We start from the raw sequence: 20,350 nt of genomic DNA, 5'->3' as shown, positions 1-20,350 counted from the left end.
CCTGGCAGGGCAGCAAAGACTATATGGTGAAGTCTAATGCAGATAGCATGCAGATCGCACAGGTTTTTACCTTGCAATCATAATGCGCCCTCCTGGCAGGGCAGCAATGACTATATGAAGTCTAATGCAGATAGCATGACTTGTATGTAACTAACTCATGAGTTAGCAAAGTTTTCCATTGCAAGTCAAATAGCAAAGGAATCTCACAGTGTGTGCACGCCATTACAGCTCTGGTCCAGACACTTGTAAAGTGTAAAAGACCTCTCCAAACTTTCAAACCCTGCCTGGCCATAGTCCAGGTCTGTTTAAGCCTAATAAAGAGCGATAGTTCAATCAGCAGCGCTCCCGTCTCTCAAGCAGACTAGGCACACTGCTATGAGGGTTCAGTCCCCACAGTACCATTGTTTATTTCATGCCCTGACAGGGCACTATGGCAAACGTCTCCAACGGTGGACTCTGAAGTGTAATTTCTCCACAGGATAACCTTCGGGGTTCCTGCTCAATGGAAGTTGGAGAATACTTTGATGTAGTATTCCTCCAGGCCTATAGTAGCCTTGCACCCCAGCAGGGTAGCGTTTTGGGGATGCAGCTGTGGATGTGCAGTACGAATGATGTAATGGTTAGCATTACTACTTCACAGCTCTGAGGTCATGGGTTCCATTCAAACAACGCCATTACCCTAACTGTGCGGAGTTTATATATTCTCCCCGTACTTGCGTGGGATTACTCCAGGTACTCCCGTTTTTCTCCCACAAACAATTCGGTTTGTCAATTCTTACGGTTCTCCTCTAAATGATGTTAGCGGGGTAACACTGGCTGCAGCTTTTATAATTAATAGCTAATATGGCCTTGACTACGCATCCCTTCAGGGACATAATCTCACTTTGGTAAAAGTTTTACTTGTTGCCAATGTTGACGGCCATATCCACTTCAGCGCCACCGTATGCCATATACCAATAAGCTGCCTCTTATCTGTACAACCTATTATATGAAGGTCCATATGCGCTCGCCACACTATATAAAATCACCTTCATGCGTAGTGTATAGTGGAGTTATGAACAGGTACAAAATTGCATCTGATTGCATGGCATGCGATTTATCTGCCGCCTTGAAACTAAACAAGTACCTTATTTTCTAATGTATCTACATGCACATACATTATAACCCCATTATAAATCCATGTTTTATACACAACAGTACATCTTAAGGCATAGACTGTGTAATGCTATTATGCACAAGCTGCTTCTGTCTTGAAACCAAAGTAAGAAGGGCAGTCCTGCGGGATCTCTGCCAGGCAGAGCCTTGGTTTAAAGGTTACCCTGTGCAGGTCCAGTCGGGCGACGCAAAAACTGTGGTATTTATCAACCACTAGGGTGGCACTCTGAGTGGGCCGGCCATGGAGAAGGCCTCCCGCTTCTTCCAATGGGTGCAGGACAAGATCCCGGCCTTGTTGGCAAAACTCTGGATAACGGCAGACGGACCCTCCCTTCGGAGGCATTCCTGTGGTTGGTAGACCATTGGGGCAGACCAGAGGTGGATTGATGGCCTTACGCCACAATCACCAGGTCACCCTGTATGGGTTCAGGTCTCGAGACCCTGCGGCTTGCAGGGTCAACGCTCTGTCAGCCCAGTGGCAGTTCGTTCTGAGGTATGCTTTTTCCCCATTTTGCTCCTCAAAGTTTTTCGTACGATAAAGGCAGAGGTGGGGGAACCTTGATCCAGGAGAATCTGGTTCTCTGATCTGCGGACCCTGTCAGGGGCCTTTCCAATCCGTCTGCCTCTAGGGCCAGAACCGCTCACTGGGCTGTTGAGACCACCTTATTAAGAGCCGCGGGCTTTACTTTGAGATCATATCGCCTATGCTTAGGGCCCATCAGCCTTCTTTGGCTGGTGCTTAAAAAGAAGAGAAGTGGAGCGCTAAATGTTAGAAATAAGTATAGTATGGTACTTTTTACCTGTTTAAAAAACGATCAATTGGGTACCACAAAATATAACAATATTTATTATATACCTAATAAAATAATATAACCGATAGGTTATTGACCAATAAACTTAGATAAATGTAATAATTATAAACAATATGAAAATGAAAAATTCAAAGATATATAAAATTCAATGATAAAAATTGGACCGGTCAATATACTTATTGTAGTCTCCCGCTTGTATGTGATTCTGAGTAGACTTGTCCTCCTTAGTTATTTACTGGGGATTGAAGAAGTGGGTATCCATAGACCATGCTGGGATAGTTTGCCGCTGTGTTATAATGTAGCTGTCTTCCAATTGAGTGACAGACTCACAGACTGATGGTAGGCATCCCAAGAAGTAAGATGGTGGTGGTGTCCCGAAATTCTCTTCCAGTGTAGGAGGCAAAAAGTCTCAAACTGATAACAACTTTGCATGCCATAGTGGGGGAGTGTTCGTATGTTATGCTCCAAGGTCCAATATAAGTAAAACTCTGGATTCTGGCTGTATTCTTTGGCTGGTGCTTATCGCATCTGGCGGGCTTATTTTTCCTGGTGGCGCCCAGGACTTACCATTTGTCTAGGATTTTGCCCTTTCAGTAAAAGAAGTGGGGGCTGGCCTCCGCCTGTCTTCTTTAAAGGGACAGGGCTCGGCTCTCTCCATTTTGTTTTACAGTCGATGAGCTTTGTTGCACGATCTCCGCTCCTTCTGGCAGGGGGTCCTGCAAATCCAACCTCTGTTTGTTACAAACCTGGTTGTTTGGTAGGTTCTTTCTCTGGTTCTTTAGGCCCTTCAGGCTCTTTGCTGGCTAACTTGGACAACATTGACCATTGCTGCTGGGTGTCTGCCCGGTAGGCTCTGTCAGTTCAATTGCCTTTCATAGTCTTTCATTCTCATAGGGTGGATTCTTTGAACCGTTCCTTTTCACCTCACAAGGTGGTTCCTGAATTTCAGGTTATCCAGGAGATAGTGATCCCTGCCGGCGGTCTCTCCTAGGCAGCAATCAACTGGATTTCGTCTGTGCTTTGCACGTCTATGTACATCACGCTGGAACACTTTGGTGATCTGACTCTTTATCCACTAGAGAATTTCTAAGAGGGGTTGGTCTGCTACCACGCAGACTATTGCCAGACGATAGCTGCGGTCGGTTATCAAGCAAGCTTCCTGGTTCACCTCCCTCCCGGTTCTTGCGGGGGGTCCGGGCTCATTCCACTACATCTGTGGGTGTGTTTTGGGCTTTTACGGGTAGTGCAGCTGCAGAGCAACTTGGCAAGGCGGCGACTTGGTCGCCCGCCAACGATTTCTTACGCTTTTTGGCGTTTGCCTCCCAGGACTCGGCTTTCGGCCAGAGTATACTGGCCGCGGCACAGGCGCGTCCCCACCCTTAGATGGCTGCTTTAGGACGTCCCACTCTTATCCCTGTGGCCCCTGACCTCTGCTGCAGAAGAAAAGATTTATGCCTTACCTGTTAAATCTCTTTCTTCGAGGACATCAGGGGCCACAGGGATCCCTCCCTGCCGTGCCTGCTTCATTGGTATTGAAGTTCATAGTTCCTCTGTTCAGTGAGCTTAATAGTTCCTCCGTTGCTGATACATGTTACAGTAACTGTTTCTCTGTTGAGGAACCACACACATATACAGTATATGTTTAAATGTGTTTCTGTATGGGTTCCTCTTCCTTCTATCTTGTCTCCTGCCTGGCTTGTTACAAACTGAAAGTAGTTGGCCTAGGAGGCGGGGTAGAGGAGCTGGGCTGTCCTGAGGACAGTCAAGAAGTTTAACCTTTCTGGTGCTGGAATGGTTCGTGACCTCATTCTCTACTCACTGTTATCCCTGTAGCCCATGACGTCCTCGAAGAAAGCGATTTAACAGGTAAGACCAATCTCGTTATTTGATCTCAGTATTTTTAAAGCAATTTTTCTTACATAAATACTTCCTTATGAGTACATACTGTTTTATATATAATAAATTATTACAGAATGCTACAAATGGACAGTGCTAAATGGAGCACCAACATCCTAATATAATGTTTATTTTACACTCCCACTCCATGTTACTGCTTGTTCAGTTTACTTGAGTTGTGATTTTTATGTTTTTGCAGCCTCCTCCTAAACTGCCATCTGTAGTCTTCACACCAGATTTCCAAGAATTTGTACATAAATGGTAAGATAAGAATATTTCCTATTTAAATTGGCTACTTGTTATTGGTTATTTGCATGTTGATTTTACAAGCTTCCTGCAAAATGATTTATGAATGTAAAGTGCATTTTTATAAAGATTTACAGATTAGTTTTTTTTCTTTAAACCATTAAATACTAGATGAGTCACACAAATATTAACACTTCACAATAAAACTGATCTTTTCGAAGACCATGGTAGGAATAACACATGCGTCAGTCGGTTGATTAGAAAATTGATAAACAACTCTTGTAGGTATATAATGTGACTATTACTCTTTTGTCTCAGCTGAGTTAGGCAGTGTGTGCTGTAATACCTTGGCAGAGTGGGGTCAGTGCAGTGGCGGAGGGCGCAATCCGCAGTGTACGGGAATTGCTAAATGAACGGCGGCAGAATTTGAAAATTCAAAAGATAGGCCGGACTCTAATTGCTTGAGAGTGCTTCACCGCTGGCACACACCTATGGATCGAACCAATGCATTGCGTGCAGCCGATGGGTCCGATCTGAAAGATTGAACCTGCTGCATGTTCAATCTGTAGGGTCTGACCCGATGCGCACAAGACCGCACATCAGGTCAGATGGAATGTCAAACACATCCGATTTGGCCTGATATCTCAGTCGGATTTGGGTGAAATCGGCCCAAATCAGATGTGTATGAGCACCTTAAGACAGAACAGCTTCGATGATAATTTCATGGAAACAGCAAAAAAAAGTCAACTTAAGGTGCCCACACATTACAGCGATGTTTCCTTTTCCACAGCTGCAGTTCTTGTCAGTACAGATACAATCTTCATTAAAAACAGAATGCTGAAATTTCAGCATCTAGAGTAGTTAAATAGTGTCCATAAGGAATTTTCTATAGGGGCTTATACACAGATGATATTTTCCTTTTTTCTAAGCAATCTGTCTGGCAATGCGTGGTCCCGTGGGTCGTCATCGCCAGCTCAGATCTTTAGTACGTGCAGGCAAAATCTAGTTAAATCGCCTAGCAAGTGCATTAAAAACATTAGTTAACAGAGATCGCTTAACACACATAGCTATGTGTGTATGGGCGATCTACAGATGTAGCAGCCCTCATTCATTCCCGGCGCCCGCCAGATCCCTCGGTGAAAGGTACTGGGACGTGCGTCTCGCACGCATCCCAGTATCACGGCGGACGGGCAGCGTCTCCCTGCCCATCTCCGCTTCAGGGAGACGCTGCCCAGTTCGGGGGAAGGGGGGGTCGGGCGGCAAGGGGGATTGGCAGCAGGGTCCATTGCCATGGGGTGCGCGAGCGTCTCTGGCAGTAGCCAGCAATAGAATAGCCAGCCCCTGCAAAGATTAGCCGGGCTACATCTGTAGACACCAGGAAAGTACAGGGAAATTGCCAACCCTAAATCGCTTAGCACACATCACTAAGCACAAAATCTCAATGTGTGTATAGGCCTTTAGTCTCTTGGGCATGTGCAATGTTGATGTGCGTTTTTCATGTTTTTTTGTCCTGAATGTCGTCTTGGGCACCGTATTGGTGTACCGTTCCCCTAGCATGGCTCTCTATGCTTCAGCACTATTTTATTCTCCCTCCACACCCTAGTGTGGTTATGGTATAGCGGGTCGACCAGGTGTAGATCGACTATGTTATGGTTGACCACCCTTAGTCGATTGCGATAAGTTAGACTACTAAAGATAGTCGGCAGCAGTAACACTAGTTAGACATCAGCAGGTGATCAGTTTTTCAGGTTTTTTTTGTTGCCGATCCACTTGGATCATATTTTACTATCCATAGAGTATATGTCCCCTCACTACGCTCGCCATGGTTCGGCCACAGTGCCATGCTACGCTCGGCACACTATTCTATTATAACTCTATGATCCAAGTGGAGCAGTACCAAAAAACCTAAAACTCCTGTCGACCAAAAATAAAATGTGAAAAACCCATGTCGCCCCTTTGACTGTCGACCTTATGCTTGTGTCGACCTAATGACCCTGCCGACCTTAGGTGTGTCGACCTAATGACTGTATGCCGTTTTTTACCCCCCCCAGCAATAAGACAGGGGCAGCTTTTGATAAATCACTAGGGTAGCACAAGGAACTGGAAAATAATGGTGGGAGTGTTATCAGTCTAGTCAAGGCACAAAATGTATATCCCTCCCTGTGATAATTATGGCATGTAAACATAACAAGATAGCATAGTATCTCAGTCGGTAGTCCTCCATCCAGAAGAATGGGATACATTGTTTCAGTTGCTTGTACATATGTTCAGATTTCCTTAAATAGACCAGACACAACATAATTGAACACCAAAATTAATTAATTTTACTTTAATCAAAGAGAATAGATAACAAATGGGTATGATACTCTGTAGATGCCAGCAAGTTTTCATATGAGGTTTCTGATTGCCTGTGCTCCATGAAGGATCAAGGGAGAGACAGAAGAAGACATATCCGGTCAGAGTATTGGCATTGTCATATGTGGTTGCAGCAACTTTGGGAACAGTCTTTGCCTTTTCCACCTTGGTACCTGGTCAGAAAATCTGACCAATATTTCATACAACACGAAATATCCTATCCTCAAATGCATGAAGTTAGAGAAGCCATTGCCATTTTAATTTCTTTCTTTCCATAACAAAGGTAGTCAGACATATCAATATTTTGTCCTTCATGTAAGACATTGTCAAGTTCACACTCCATTCAAACATACTAGTGTTCATTCTAGCACCCGCTAACGTTGAAAACCACTGCAGTTCCTCTATCCTGCCTGGGTTGTCGCTGTCTGCGGTAGTCCTTCTAGCGCAGTGTGGTCTGTATATCCGTACTGATATGCAAACCAGACCTGTGCTAGAAACACCACAGCAGACAGCGACACCCCAGGCAGGGAACAGGAATTGCAGGGGTTTTCAAAGATAGGAGGTGCTAGAATGATCACTACATACCCCTGCAAAATGCATCGAGGATGCCATTTGCAGTCATCCAAAGAGAGTGCGAGATGTACGTACCTTTTAGGATGTATTTTACAAGGGTCATGGCAATCTCTTGGGTAGATAATCTAAAGTATGAAAAACCACATGGGAGTAATCTCTTCATATATTAACCAGACATTATCATCCTATATAATAAACGGCTAACACTGATCCTAATCTCTGTGGGGGGTGGGGTTCGTTGTTTAGATAGCACCCTACAGAACAATTCAAGTGTTGCTCCATTTGACCATGAACTGCCACTGGAGCTAACATTACTGTTCTGTTGTTCCGTCATTTTGACATGCTAGTAACTAGTCAGGATATAATGTTTCATATGGAAAATCTTTCAAATAGTTTTTCAATAAAAATTATTTAGCACTTTCTGTGCACTCTTTGTTTTGCCAAAGCCATCCTTATTCTTTCATATATTACTTGGGAACATCTCATGGCTGCCATAAATTTTGGAAAGCAAATTACAGCCCGTTTCATTTCCTTGAAAATACTCAATGGCAGGCCAATTTGTGTTATTTTTTATAGGACAGCATGGTTTACAGCACAGGTTCTCAAAGTCAGTCCTCAGGACCCCACACAGTTCACGTTTTGCTGGTCTGCTCACAGAATCAAGTGAAATAATTAGCTCTACCTGTGGATCTTTTAAAATGTGTCAGTGAGTAATGAGTGCACCTGTGCACTTGTCGGGTGACCTGGAAAACATGAACTGTGTGGGGTCCTGAGGACCGAGTTTGAGAACCACTGGTTTACAGTATAAGGTGTCACATTACATACCCTCCTAGATTTTTTTTTCTGGTCTCTCCTCAGCTCACTATATGGTAATCAGTATATTATATCTTCCGTGAACGAATGGTGATTCTTGCAATTGTATATGGTTACTTTTAGTTTAGAATATCACTTATTCACCTTTGAAAGGTTTTATCACTGTATAATTATATAAAATATGTCAACATAAAAGATTAAAGGGGGTATTCAGTTATCTGTGGTAGATTACAGCAGGCTAATTAATACCCCAGGCTATTCAATTAGCACAAAGCTGGCAGTTATTGTTAACGCACAATATTCACATGAAGCTATCGAGCACTAATCTGTCAGAAAGCTAATTAAATAGCCTTCCACATTAAATCTTGAGACTGTCTCCATTAATTACCCCTAAGTATTTGTGCCATATCCACTCCCGCCCCAGACAGTAGCTTCCTTTCTTTTTCTTCACACAGTCTGATAAAGAATCCAGCCGAACGAGCAGACCTGAAAATGCTGATGGTGAGTTATGTTTAATTTGTTGGTGAGCATTATACTAACACATTGATGTCCAAGTGGTTTTCTTTTTATTGCAGACATTTAGCGCAAATTCTTTCTTTTAATTTTCACAGACACATACGTTTATAAAACGCGCTGAAATCCAGGAAGTTGACTTTGCTGGCTGGTTGTGCAAAACTTTGGGTCTTCGTCAGCCAAGTACTCCAACTCGCACCACCATCTAATGACATTTGCCACTCATTCATCCATCTGTCTGACCATTTCCCCCTCTGTTCTTTATGTGCTCATTCTATATGGGAAATTTTAAGATCTAAAGTGATTATGAAGGAGGAATATAGAGTGTGGAACACGGCACATCTTTTTGTTAAATTCTCTGCTTTGATCAAATCGGCTCTTTATACTTGTGTATATATTTCTTTCCACATTAATCTTCCAGTCACGGTTTCCTGTGCACACCATGCTTTTCAGCAGATGTGCTTCAGCATTGGTCACTGTGGATCAAAGTTAAGCAGTATGTTGCTGGATCAGCATTACAAATTTAGGTCTAGAAGTTGGTATCTAAGCAAATATGCTGTCTTTTGTGTTTTTCCCCATCAGCAAAATGGATACTTCAAAAGTTTAGTCCCAACCCCCAGGAAAAGGTTATTAAGTGTCATGAGTTTAAGATCAACTCCTTTCAAAATTGAACAACTTTAAAATGCACCAATGATATCTCCCCCTTATTCAATCGGGTACATATCTCTTTATTTCACTGGTTGTCTAAATAACAAATAAATTTAATAATAATACGATGTAATTTCTATGCTTATTGATGAGAATACTGTGAAAAGCTGATATTCATGCCCCAAAACTTTTTGGGATTTTGCAATTGCAGTATAAATGAATACATTCTTTGAGTTACGCATGTTACTCAGTCTAGAGGGTTAGTTTTGTACATTTTTTAAAACCGTAGTACTACTTCAATAGTATAAATATAACCTGTATATGTGTGTAAGGGATAGGGTGCTTATTTTAGATGAGATTTGAAGGTGGAGACTTAAGGGGACCTACACATGGAGAGATGAGCGTTCTGAGCAATGCTAGAACGCTCAGGACACAGCGTTGCACAGATGTGCTGCTGAGCAATCTGTCAGGGCCAGTGTTCTCTGTGCATTAGTGACGTGCCCTTTGCACATTAGTGACGTGCACGGCTATCGCAATGCCCCTACACACAGTGATTTAGGGCATTTTTTGGTACTCTTTACCTAGAACGGCGCCCATCGCGGTCGTCGCGGGTACATCGCGGGTACATTATTGGCCACCCGCGATGCTAACGACGCGATCAATCATCGCGTCGGTCGCGATGTCGCTAGCATCGCGAGTGGACAACAATGTACCCGCGACGACCGCGATGACCGCGATTGATCAATCATCGCGGTCATCGCGATGTCGTTCGCATCGCGGGCGCACAATAATGTACCCGCGATGACCGCGATTTCTGGCTGTGGAAAAAAGACAAGTGAAAAAAATGAAAAACACAGCAAATGGCATGGCATCCCTCAATTGAAAAAGTGTGAAAAATACAAAAATACATGAAAATTCCACCTAACACTTAAATGTCATAGATAACAATCAAACCGCACACCTGTTGCGGTGATTTTACAGTAAAAACGCGCACATATCGCGGTGATTTAACATTAAAACTGCGCAGATATCGCGGTGATTGCGGGCACATGGCGGCTGGTTGCATCATGGGTGACCATGGCCGTCATGTGCCTGCAATCACCGCGGTAGTTGCGCAAAAAGCAACAAAATTCAATAAAAAAACACATCAAATTACATGGCAAACCGCGCACATATTGCCGTGATTGCGGGCACATGGCGTCCGTTTGCATCACGGGTGACCACGGCCGTCATGTGCCTGCAATCACCGCGATGGGTGCGCAAAAAAGCACCAAAATACAATAAAAAAACACATCAAATTACATGGCAAACTGCGCACATATCACCGTGATTGCGGGGACATGGCGGCCGGTTGCATCACGGGTGACCACGGCCGTCATGTACCTGCAATCACCGCGATGGGTGCGCAAAAAATCAACAAAATACAATAAAAAAACACATCAAATTAATTGGCATTCCTTAATTATAAGACAATGAAATAAGACACGACACAGGTTAAGAATTTCAAATTCTGACTTTATTTTTTATTTTTTAATAAAATATATTAGTTTTTTAATTTAGTATAAAATATTTTTTTTTTTTAAGAATGGGGGGGGGGGGGGGGAGGTCTGGGCGAAGGTCATTGAAAGTATAGGAGAATAGATGCCTCTTGGGAATGAGGCATACAAAAAATGGGGCTCAATACGCAAAAAGGCACCCTAATGCAAACATGCACTGGGTACAGAAGAAAATGCAAATATGCGGAACAGTCCATGGTGAAGGTGCAAAACAAGTACGGACAGCTCAAAGTCCAGGAGTCCGATACTGCGACCATCAGTAACCGAAATTATGGCCTACGAGCAACAAAGTTCATCATGGAGCAAATAACAAACAGAGTGGAACAAGGGCATTGCTGCAAGGCACAATAATTTAAAAACCAATTAAAACCAAATCACTAATTAATGGCGCTCTTCACCTGGGAGGGGACTTTGTGTGCTCAACAGAGCACTTGAAATAGTCCCAGGCAAAGACGAAGGGTCTGTGACTGGTGGCAAAGGGGGCCTCGGCGCGTACATAAAAGGGGCAGGAGGAGGCGGAGCATAACCCGACGCACTGTACGAAGGGTAGTGATAGGGGTAATTGGGCATTTGGGCTGCTTGCCATACGACGTTGGCAGATGGCTCTATATTGCATGCACTAGAGAGACTTCTCTCTGATGCACGCATTATAACGCTATATACCAACCTCTTACACTCATGGAGCTGGTCTGGCGCCATGCCCCGCATTTCCACGGCAAGGTTATTACTAAAAATTTGGAAATCGTCAAGGGGAATTTGAGGTGCCTCCGGTGCCGACGTGCTACAATGCCCTTGGACATTACGAGCAGTCCTGGACAGCTGTCTTCTGGGATGCCTCCTCGGGATAGCAGGTGCAGTGCTCTCCGTCATTGGAGTACTGTCCCCCTCTGCAACTGCCACAGGCTCCTGCTCTGTCTCAGGGGGAACTTCCTAGAAAGGGGAAAAAAAGGGAAAATGGTTATAACATGACATTTCACAGTCACTTACATGCAAGACATTTTTCAGGAAATACTTACAACGTCCACACTCTCCGCTGCAACGGACGAAGAGGTGTCCTCCGTATCCGTTCCCCCTGTTCCACTCTGTTCTCTCTGCTCCAAGATGAACTTCATCCGCTCGTAGTACCATAATTTCGGCACGTAGACGTCATCAGCATCGGCTCCGGAACTCTGAGACTGCCGTACTCGATTCAACTCCTTCACCATAACTGTCCGCATATTCGTCATCCTCTTCTGTACCCAGGCGACGTCTGCATTAGGTACCCGTTTGCGTACAAGAGCCACCATTTTCCGATACGCCTCATTCCTCTTCGCCTTGTTGTAGTAATCCGGATGTTTCATCTCCCAGTGGCACCTATTCTCCTTATACAAATCAATGACCTTCGCCATGAAACCGTTTGACAGTTCTCGCTGAGACATTGCTGTAAAACAAAAACACAAACAAAACCATCTATAAGTAATTGATGTCTATACGGTATGTCAAAATGGTATCGCATCACATCAAATGGCACAACTCCCATGGCATCTGATGTGAGGTGATACCATTTTCACCAAAAATCATTCACATTTGCTAGTATACCACCCCCACTATCCACGCGCACCCGAAGCGTGGCGAGCCCCGCGAGGGGACGCGGATACCTTCACAGGTAAGCGCGTCCCTTCGCGGGCTTCACTGCAATACGACCACAGATACCAGTGAAGCCCGCGAAGGGACGCGCTTACCTGTGAAGGTATCCGCGTCCCCTCGCGGGGCTCGCTGCGCTCGCCACGCTTCGGGCTCGGTGGCTCGCTGCGCTCGCCACACTATTATATTCTCAACTCCACGCCGACGTGGATAGTAGGGCATGAAAAGGTCGGAGGACGCGTACCGCCGCCGCTCGCCACGCTTCGGGTGCGCGTGGATAGTGGGGGTGGTACCCTGGAAAAAAAAAAAGGCATTTGGGTTACATTTACAAATTAATTAGAAGAACAATTTAAGCACGACTTACCTTATTCTGGAGATAAAGGTGTATAGTTGTGTTTTTTGGTTCTACAATTCCACCGATTACAGCAACTTCAATTCCCCAAAAAAATAAAAAAAACATCATTAATTAAAATTCAATGACATAGAAATCCCCCCCCCACTATCCACGCTCACCCGAAGCGTGGCGGTACGCGTCCTCCGACCTTTTCATGCCCTACTATCCACGTCGGCGTGGAGTTGAGAATAGAATAGTGTGGCGAGCGCAGCGAGCCACCGAGCCCGAAGCGTGGCGAGCGTAGCGAGCCCCGCGAGGGGACGCGGATACCTTCACAGTTATACGCGTCCCCTCGCGGGCTTCACAGGTGTCCGTGGCGAAAAGCGGACACCTGTGAAGCCCGCGAGGGGACGCGTTTACCTGTGAAGGTATCCGCATCCCCTCGCGGGGCTCGCTGCGCTCGCCACACTTCGGGCTCGGTGGCTCGCTGCGCTCGCCACACTATTATATTCTCAACTCCACGCCGACGTGGATAGTAGGGCATGAAAAGGTCGGAGGACGCGTACCGCCGCCCCTCGCGGGGCTCGCTGCGCTCGCCACGCTTCGGGTGCGCGTGGATAGTAGGGGTGGTACCCTGGGAAAAAAAGGCATTTGGGTTACATTTACAAATTAATTAGAAGAACAATTTAAGCACGACTTACCTTATTCTGGAGATAATGGTGTATAGTTTTTTTTTTTGGTTCACCAATTCCACCGATTACAGCAACTTCAATTCCCCAAAAAAATAAAAAAAACATCATTAATTAAAATTCAATGACATAGAAATCCCCCCCCACTATCCACGCGCACCCGAAGCGTGGCGAGCGGCGGCGGTACGCGTCCTCCGACCTTTTCATGCCCTACTATCCACGTCGGCGTGGAGTTGAGAATAGAATAGTGTGGCGAGCGCAGCGAGCCACCGAGCCCGAAGCGTGGCGAGCCCCGCGAGGGGACGCGGATACCTTCACAGTTATACGCGTCCCCTCGCGGGCTTCACAGGTGTCCGTGGCGAAAAGCGGACACCTGTGAAGCCCGCGAGGGGACGCGTTTACCTGTGAAGGTATCCGCGTCCCCTCGCGGGGCCCGCTGCGCTCGCCACGCTTCGGGCTCGGTGGCTCGCTGCGCTCGCCACACTATTATATTCTCAACTCCACGCCGACGTGGATAGTAGGGCATGAAAAGGTCGGAGGACGCGTACCGCCGCCCCTCGCGGGGCTCGCTGCGCTCGCCACGCTTCGGGTGCGCGTGGATAGTAGGGGTGGTACCCTGGGAAAAAAAGGCATTTGGGTTACATTTACAAATTAATTAGAAGAACAATTTAAGCACGACTTACCTTATTCTGGAGATAACGGTGTATAATTTTTAACTTTTTCCCTTGAATTCCACCGATTACAGTAACTTCAATTCCCCAAAAAAATAAAAAAAAACATCATTAATCAAAATCCAATGACATAGAAATCCACTGATTATCAGTTTGGATGACATATGTTGCTATGGCTTTTTACACATAGCAACCACCGTTTCAATGTAAATTCACAGTCTAAAATGCTGGTTGCTATGTGCAAGCGTGCATAGCAACACTTGTCGCAAACATAATATATGCAGGTGACGTATGTTGCTATGCGCTATTTCGCATAGCAACCAGTGTTATCCACTGTAATTTTAACAGACTTACATTGGTTGCTATGTGCAATACCATATAGCAACATAAGTCACTCACTGATAATATGGTGACGTACATTGCCATGTGCTAGTGCACATCGCAAGCGCTGTTAAAAACGGTGGTTGCTATGTGTAAAAAGCCATAGCAACATATGTCACCGACTGATTATCAGTTTGGATGACATATGTTGCTATGGCTTTTTACACATAGCAACCACCGTTTCAATGTAAATTCACAGTGTAAAATGCTGGTTGCTATGTGCAAGCGTGCATAGCAACACTTGTCGCAAACATAATATATGCAGGTGACGTATGTTGCTATGCGCTATTTCGCATAGCAACCAGTGTTATCCACTGTAATTTTAACAGACTTACATTGGTTGCTATGTGCAATACCATATAGCAACATAAGTCACTCACTGATAATATGGTGACGTACATTGCCATGTGCTAGTGCACATCGCAAGCGCTGTTAAAAACGGTGGTTGCTATGTGTAAAAAGCCATAGCAACATATGTCACCGACTGATTATCAGTCGGTGACATATGTTGCTATGGCTTTTTACACATAGCAACCACCGTTTCAATGTTAATTCACAGTGTAAAATGCTGGTTGCTATGTGCAAGCGTGCATAGCAACACTTGTCGCAAACATAATATATGCAGGTGACGTATGTTGCTATGCGCTATTTCGCATAGCAACCAGTGTTATCCACTGTAATTTTAACAGACTTACATTGGTTGCTATGTGCAATACCATATAGCAACATAAGTCACTCACTGATAATATGGGATGCGGTCATTTTATCGAATGACATTAGTTCTAATGTCATTTGGTCGACCCCACTAGGTCGAATGTGTGAAAAGGTTGACATGGGTTTGTCGACTGCCATTAGGTCGACTGGGCTTAGGTGGAATTGCTCTTTTTGGGTTTTTTTGGTGCTGACATGTGCCGACAGGCGGTGGTTCATGCCCTACCATCCACTAGGGCGTGGAGGAGGTTATTAAAGATGTGGCGAGCAAAGCGAGCGATGCGAGTGTCCGATTCACTATGTCAACAGTGTCCATGTCAACACTGTTGACATTTCGGCCCACAAAAAACCCAAAAAGAGCAATTCGACCTAACCCCAGTCGACCTAATGGCAGTCGACATAGTCGGAAGGTCGACATAAACCCATGTCAACCTTTTCACACATTCAACCTACTGGGGTCGACCAAATGACATTAGTTCCAATGATCCACACCCCTCCAACTGCCACTGGGACCCCCTTCTACCCTTCTTCCACAGAAGCCATCTGCCCCCTTCCACCCCCTTCCCCCCCTCCCTCTCCCCCCCTGTCCCCCTCTCCCCCCCTGTCCCCCTCTCCCCCCCTGTCCCCCTCTCCCCCCCTGTCCCCCTCTCCCCCCCTGTCCCCCTCTCCCCCCCCAAAATTTATCCAAAAACGCCACAGGCCACTTACATGTGCTCAGGGGCAGGGTGTGGAAGCTAATGCGCGCTCTGTAGTGAGTGAAATGCATGCTGGGACACTTCCTGCCTTCCCTACATGCATTTTTTCAGTTTGAGTGACATTACTGGATGAAATCGCGGTCATCGCGGTCATTGAGGTGTACAATGCACAGCTCAATACCCGCGATGACCGCGATTTCAATGTTACTTTACTAGTGCTAAAAGTGCATGAAATCGCGGTCATCGCGGGCATCCCAGGCATTGTGGTGTACATTACACAGCTCAATGCCCGCGATGACCGCGATTTCAATGTTAACTGGCCTAAAATGATGATGGAATCACATTTCTGTGAACCTCTGTCACACAGAAACAGTGTGAGAGGTGACAGCAGGTGTAATTTCGAGGGGGGCAATAATTACAGGACAATAATTACAGGGGCACTATAAGGCAAGGGGTGATATACTAAAATGAGATTGCTGTGATCCTCTGTCACACATAAGCAGTGTGAGAGGTGTCAGCAAATGATTTGGGCCAAATGTACAGTTAGGAAAAAATTACAGGGACCCAATACAGCTAGGGGTGATTCATGAACTATTACAGGGACCCAATACGGCTAAGGGGGTGATACATGATTAATTACAGGGACAAAATATGGCTAAGGGGTGCAACATTATGGGTGAACACTGCTTAAGATACCAGGGAATCTAACTACTTTTTGGGGGGTGAGAGCAGGAAATGGGCCTAATTCAGGTGTGTGTGCAAATTCACTCATACATGCAAAATCACTCAACTGACTCAGTAAAGACAAGTTTGAATAAAAGGTAGTAATTTACTTGAATAAAAAATAGATAACATTGAAATGCAAACAAACAGTAGCATAAAAAAAACAGCTTTACAAGTTTAAAGTCCATAGTTTTTCAGTCATCTTTCTCTAACAATGTTAAGGCGTGTAAAATACGCTCAAAAGTTTGGTTCATACCAATGCTCTTTCTCCACATGAATTCTTGTAGATAGCCTTCCAGCAAATGTCTGGCAGTACCCCGGTGGCGTTTATTGCGCCATTTCGCCGCCCCCCACATGCGCTCAATGTTCTGGGTGTGCACCCCTGTTGTGGGGTCAACAAAGTTATACCTATGATTAACTTGAGCGTGCTGGAAGCCTGCCGCCTCCAGCTGTTCTGTGTTATAGGCCCTCCAGCAATCGCTGTAGATGGTGGTGCCCGGCTCCACATGCTCCACAATGGCAGCCAATAAAGTGGGGGCGTCCCGGGTGGCCACTTTTGTGGCAAAGCACTGCCCAGTTTCCCGGCAGATGCCCCCAAAAACCCACTGTTGGGGTAGCACACGGCCGACATGGGACTTGCGGCGGACAAACAGAGTCTCGTCGACCTCGACAATTTTGTCGGGCCCTCCAATGCGGCGCTGGGGCTGAGCCATCAAGTCCATGAGGCACGCCTCCCTCATGTACTTATTGTACAGCACCGTTGTCTTGGGGGAGATGCCAAGGTGCCGCTCACAGTAGTTGCCGGAAGTCAACTCCTCACACCAGTTGAAGATGAACCTGATGATGTTCACAAACGACATCCGGCACCCAGGAATGAAGAGGCCAGCGCGGAGACTGATCTTCTGGCGGCAGGCTCTCACGTGGCAGCGCCACATCACCTCCTTCTCGCTGAGCTTCATGGCATGCCCATTGCCGCAGGTAGCTTCCTTGGGCAACAGGTGATGCGCCTGGAGGAATCGGATAGCCTCCGCCTCCGTCTGAGGCAGGGAGTACATGGTCACTCCAGATCCAGATGCCATGGCCATGACAGGAACAGCAGAAACAGCAGAAGGCCGAATTAGCAGCAGGGCCTCAGTCACCAATAGAAACAGCAGCACAGTCTCTGGAATCACGGTGACTCAGCAGCAGAATGAACAGCAGCAGCAACACTGGAATCAGCAGCAGGCTCTCAGGAATCAGTAATAATCAATCAAAACGCAAATCTCTCTCTCTCAAACCACAGCTCCTCTCAACCAACAAAATTCCCCACAAAATCAAGCTCTTTTAAACTGTCACAGGGGGCCGGTCTGAGGCAGTGGGATGTACCCTTTGTTGTTATTGTCCTATAAACATCTGTCACTATGCAGACACAGGGGGTTGGCCTCAGACAGGAGGATGGTGTCAAAATGAGTAACTAGGCAGACGGACCTAGGGCAGATGTAGCTAGGCAGACTAAGGGCCATTCCACCTATTACAGATGTTACCATGTAGAATTAGGGTCATTAAAGGGTCATTTGAACCCATTACAGATGTGAGTGTGGCGGGAAATCGCGGGCATCTTGTGCACAAAATAACACCCGCGATGCCTCAATCACCGCGATTTTGCAATGGGGCCGACGAAAAAGTTGAGGAATCACTGCCATCGCGGTGATCGCGGGCATCTTGTCCACCAAAATAACACCCGCGATGCCTCAATCACCGCGATTTTACATGCTGCCGATTAGAAAGTTTAGGCATCGCGGTCATCGCGGTGATCTTGGCCCGCAAATAGTACCCGCGATGCCTCAATCACCGCGATGAGCGCAATTTTACACCCTACAATCGCGATGAACATCGTGGGCGCCCTTCTAGGTAAAGAGTACCCATTTTTTAAGTGCTCTAGTGAGAACGCTTAGAAAATGCACGGGAATCGCTACGTGTGTAGACCCCATTAGAAAAGAATGATAAAAGTCTGGTTCCTCCAGGGAGCACCCTGACCAGTCAAGGTGCTGTCAATTAATCTCATGCTCCACATCAGAGAAAAGGAAGTGTGCGTTCTACTTAACATATAAGCAGCCTCTCTGACTGTAGGGCTGGGTAAGATGTTAATCCTTCTGGCAGTGCTTAATGAGGCCTTTCTTCTTCTTTTTTTTTTTTTTTTAAATACCATGAGCAGATAAACACTTTGGAACTGTGAAAAAAAAAAGCTGTACTCCAAATTTATATAAAGCATTTATTAATACATAAATACAAAGTAAGAGCCCTAGGTATCTTGTTAGTGAGCACTAATATACTGTCAGACAATATTTTATTTTTTATAAATCCTTTTATTAAAGAGAACGCAATTTATAGAATATCAGTACATAAAATAGAGCAGTCATATAAAAAATTTAATGAAATGCTCATACTGTATATGGAACATTTTTTTTCTTTTTTTCTTTCATGTCTCATGTTCTAGTCGAAAATTGTACATATATAAACACACAATATGGGAATAATATCAAAAACCGTAGCCAGTGTGAACTTCTGAAAAAAGTTATACTATTAACAGAAAATAAAGATCACAGTAGAAAGTTATCCACACTGATGCATTGGTTATTAGCATGTAAAACATGAACAATGAATACTTAGCACAAGACTGACGAACAACATTGAGTGAGTACAATAGGGAAGGAAGGAGAAGTAATAAAACCAAGTAAGAAATCTGTGGAGAGAGTGAATCATGTGCTGTGAGGTATTGCATCATCATATAGAAGATAACAATTGTCTATGTAGGGAACATTCGGTGGTATCAAAAACTTGAAAGATTTGGTCCTTGGTAGTTTGGGGTAGAGTAATAATGTAGATTTCCCGTTTTTTGTAAAATTTAAGAACACCTGTCTTAGCAGTAATCATAGTGGACTTCCTATCAAAATATAGTCTTGAAAGCAATTTAACTTGAACTTCAGCAAGAGAAGGGGAGGAGGAAGATGCGACTATGATCGTTAAGATCGCTGTTAAACTTGTTTTATGCTTTCTCAATTCCCAGTTGATAAAATTGGCACAGAGACAGGCTAGGGGGCCGACAATGCTTTTATTTTGAATTGGGATGGTAAATAATTGAGGAGTTTATTCCAAAAGAGTCTAACTTTACCAGACTCCCACAAGCAATGGATAAATGCGGTATTTGAGACTTAAATAGCGGCAAGTGCCTATTCAATGCTGTGTTGCCCGACAGCACGTCCTGACTTTAAAAGCGGTCGGGCCTGTTTTGTCGATAACGGCAGTGAATTATCGCAATCACGGCCGAATCTCGACAATCCGCGGCCGTTTATGCAGACACACCCCCTTTTCGATGATTGCCAGGTGGACATTGAATCCCATTTGGCGATCTGTGGTCGAGCAAAACGAAAACGGGCCAGGGTCATGGCTGTTTGGACGGATTCCTAATTTACTAAGTGATCGTATTGAAAATACGGCCGCTAATTGCCAGCCAAACACACCAGGAAAATACACTTCATTTTCCTGCCATATTTGGTAGATGCCTGCATGGATCAGTCAGATCCGTGCAGGCTTCAGTGTGAAAAAAAATGGTGTGGGGTGACTCCTCTCCTGGTCAAAGCCAGTGGTGACAAAATGGCCCCCACCAACTCTGAGGGAGGAGGAGAGAAGGGCCCTTGGCGGGAAACTCAGTGCAAGCCATTGCCGAGGGGGAGGGAATGGAGCAACAAGGCACCAACCTGCCCCCTTCCTGGAACCCCAGAGACTTGCTATAAACCTTGTAATTTAAGTGTTTGTCCCTTGTGATCTAGCGGTTTCTTAGCATGAGCCGAGTACCGATGTCAGGCCCCACTCCCACCACCAGTGGTGTGAGCCATGAATACTGAGTCCCTGCAGATGGGAACTCCTCTTACCTCATTCTCTCCCCAGCTGTGGCTCCCTTCAAGTGCGGGAAATAA

General features: G+C 45.4%; 2 protein-coding genes across 8 annotated transcripts in view; one reads left to right on the top strand and one right to left on the bottom strand.

Annotated features, from left to right (window-relative positions):
- Positions 1–9,139, top strand: part of MAP2K2 (mitogen-activated protein kinase kinase 2) — a 161,992-nt gene extending 152,853 nt beyond the window's left edge. For all 5 annotated transcript variants that reach the window (XM_083179377.1, XM_083179380.1, XM_083179379.1 and 2 more), the window contains exons 9-11: positions 4,063–4,124; positions 8,306–8,351; positions 8,462–9,139. In XM_083179377.1, the coding sequence (XP_083035503.1) occupies positions 4,063–4,124; positions 8,306–8,351; positions 8,462–8,572 (219 nt within the window). In that variant the 3' untranslated portion in view covers positions 8,573–9,139. The remainder of the gene's footprint in view (positions 1–4,062; positions 4,125–8,305; positions 8,352–8,461) is intronic.
- A 1,492-nt stretch (positions 9,140–10,631) lies between these two features.
- On the bottom strand, positions 10,632–14,346 carry LOC146070432 (uncharacterized). 3 transcript variants are annotated; one of them, XM_083179374.1, is made up of 5 exons: positions 13,897–14,346; positions 13,226–13,290; positions 12,555–12,619; positions 11,584–11,987; positions 10,632–11,497 (listed from the first exon to the last, which is right to left on the bottom strand). In XM_083179374.1, the coding sequence occupies exons 4-5, from the start codon at positions 11,983–11,985 to the stop codon at positions 10,949–10,951; spliced, it is 951 nt and encodes a 316-aa protein (XP_083035500.1). In that variant the 5' UTR covers positions 11,986–11,987; positions 12,555–12,619; positions 13,226–13,290; positions 13,897–14,346; the 3' UTR covers positions 10,632–10,948. The 3 variants fall into 3 exon arrangements, with proteins under 3 accessions (XP_083035500.1, XP_083035501.1, XP_083035502.1); XM_083179375.1 differs by lacking the exon at positions 13,897–14,346 and having other exon boundaries at positions 13,226–13,364; XM_083179376.1 differs by lacking the exons at positions 12,555–12,619; positions 13,226–13,290; positions 13,897–14,346 and having other exon boundaries at positions 11,584–12,045.
- Positions 14,347–20,350: the final 6,004 nt, after the last annotated feature.

This window comes from Crinia signifera, chromosome 1 (genome assembly GCF_055691185.1).
Source record: "Crinia signifera chromosome 1, ASM5569118v1, whole genome shotgun sequence".
Lineage (NCBI taxonomy): Eukaryota > Metazoa > Chordata > Amphibia > Anura > Myobatrachidae > Crinia > Crinia signifera.
This window is presented reverse-complemented; position numbering and strand designations above follow the sequence as displayed.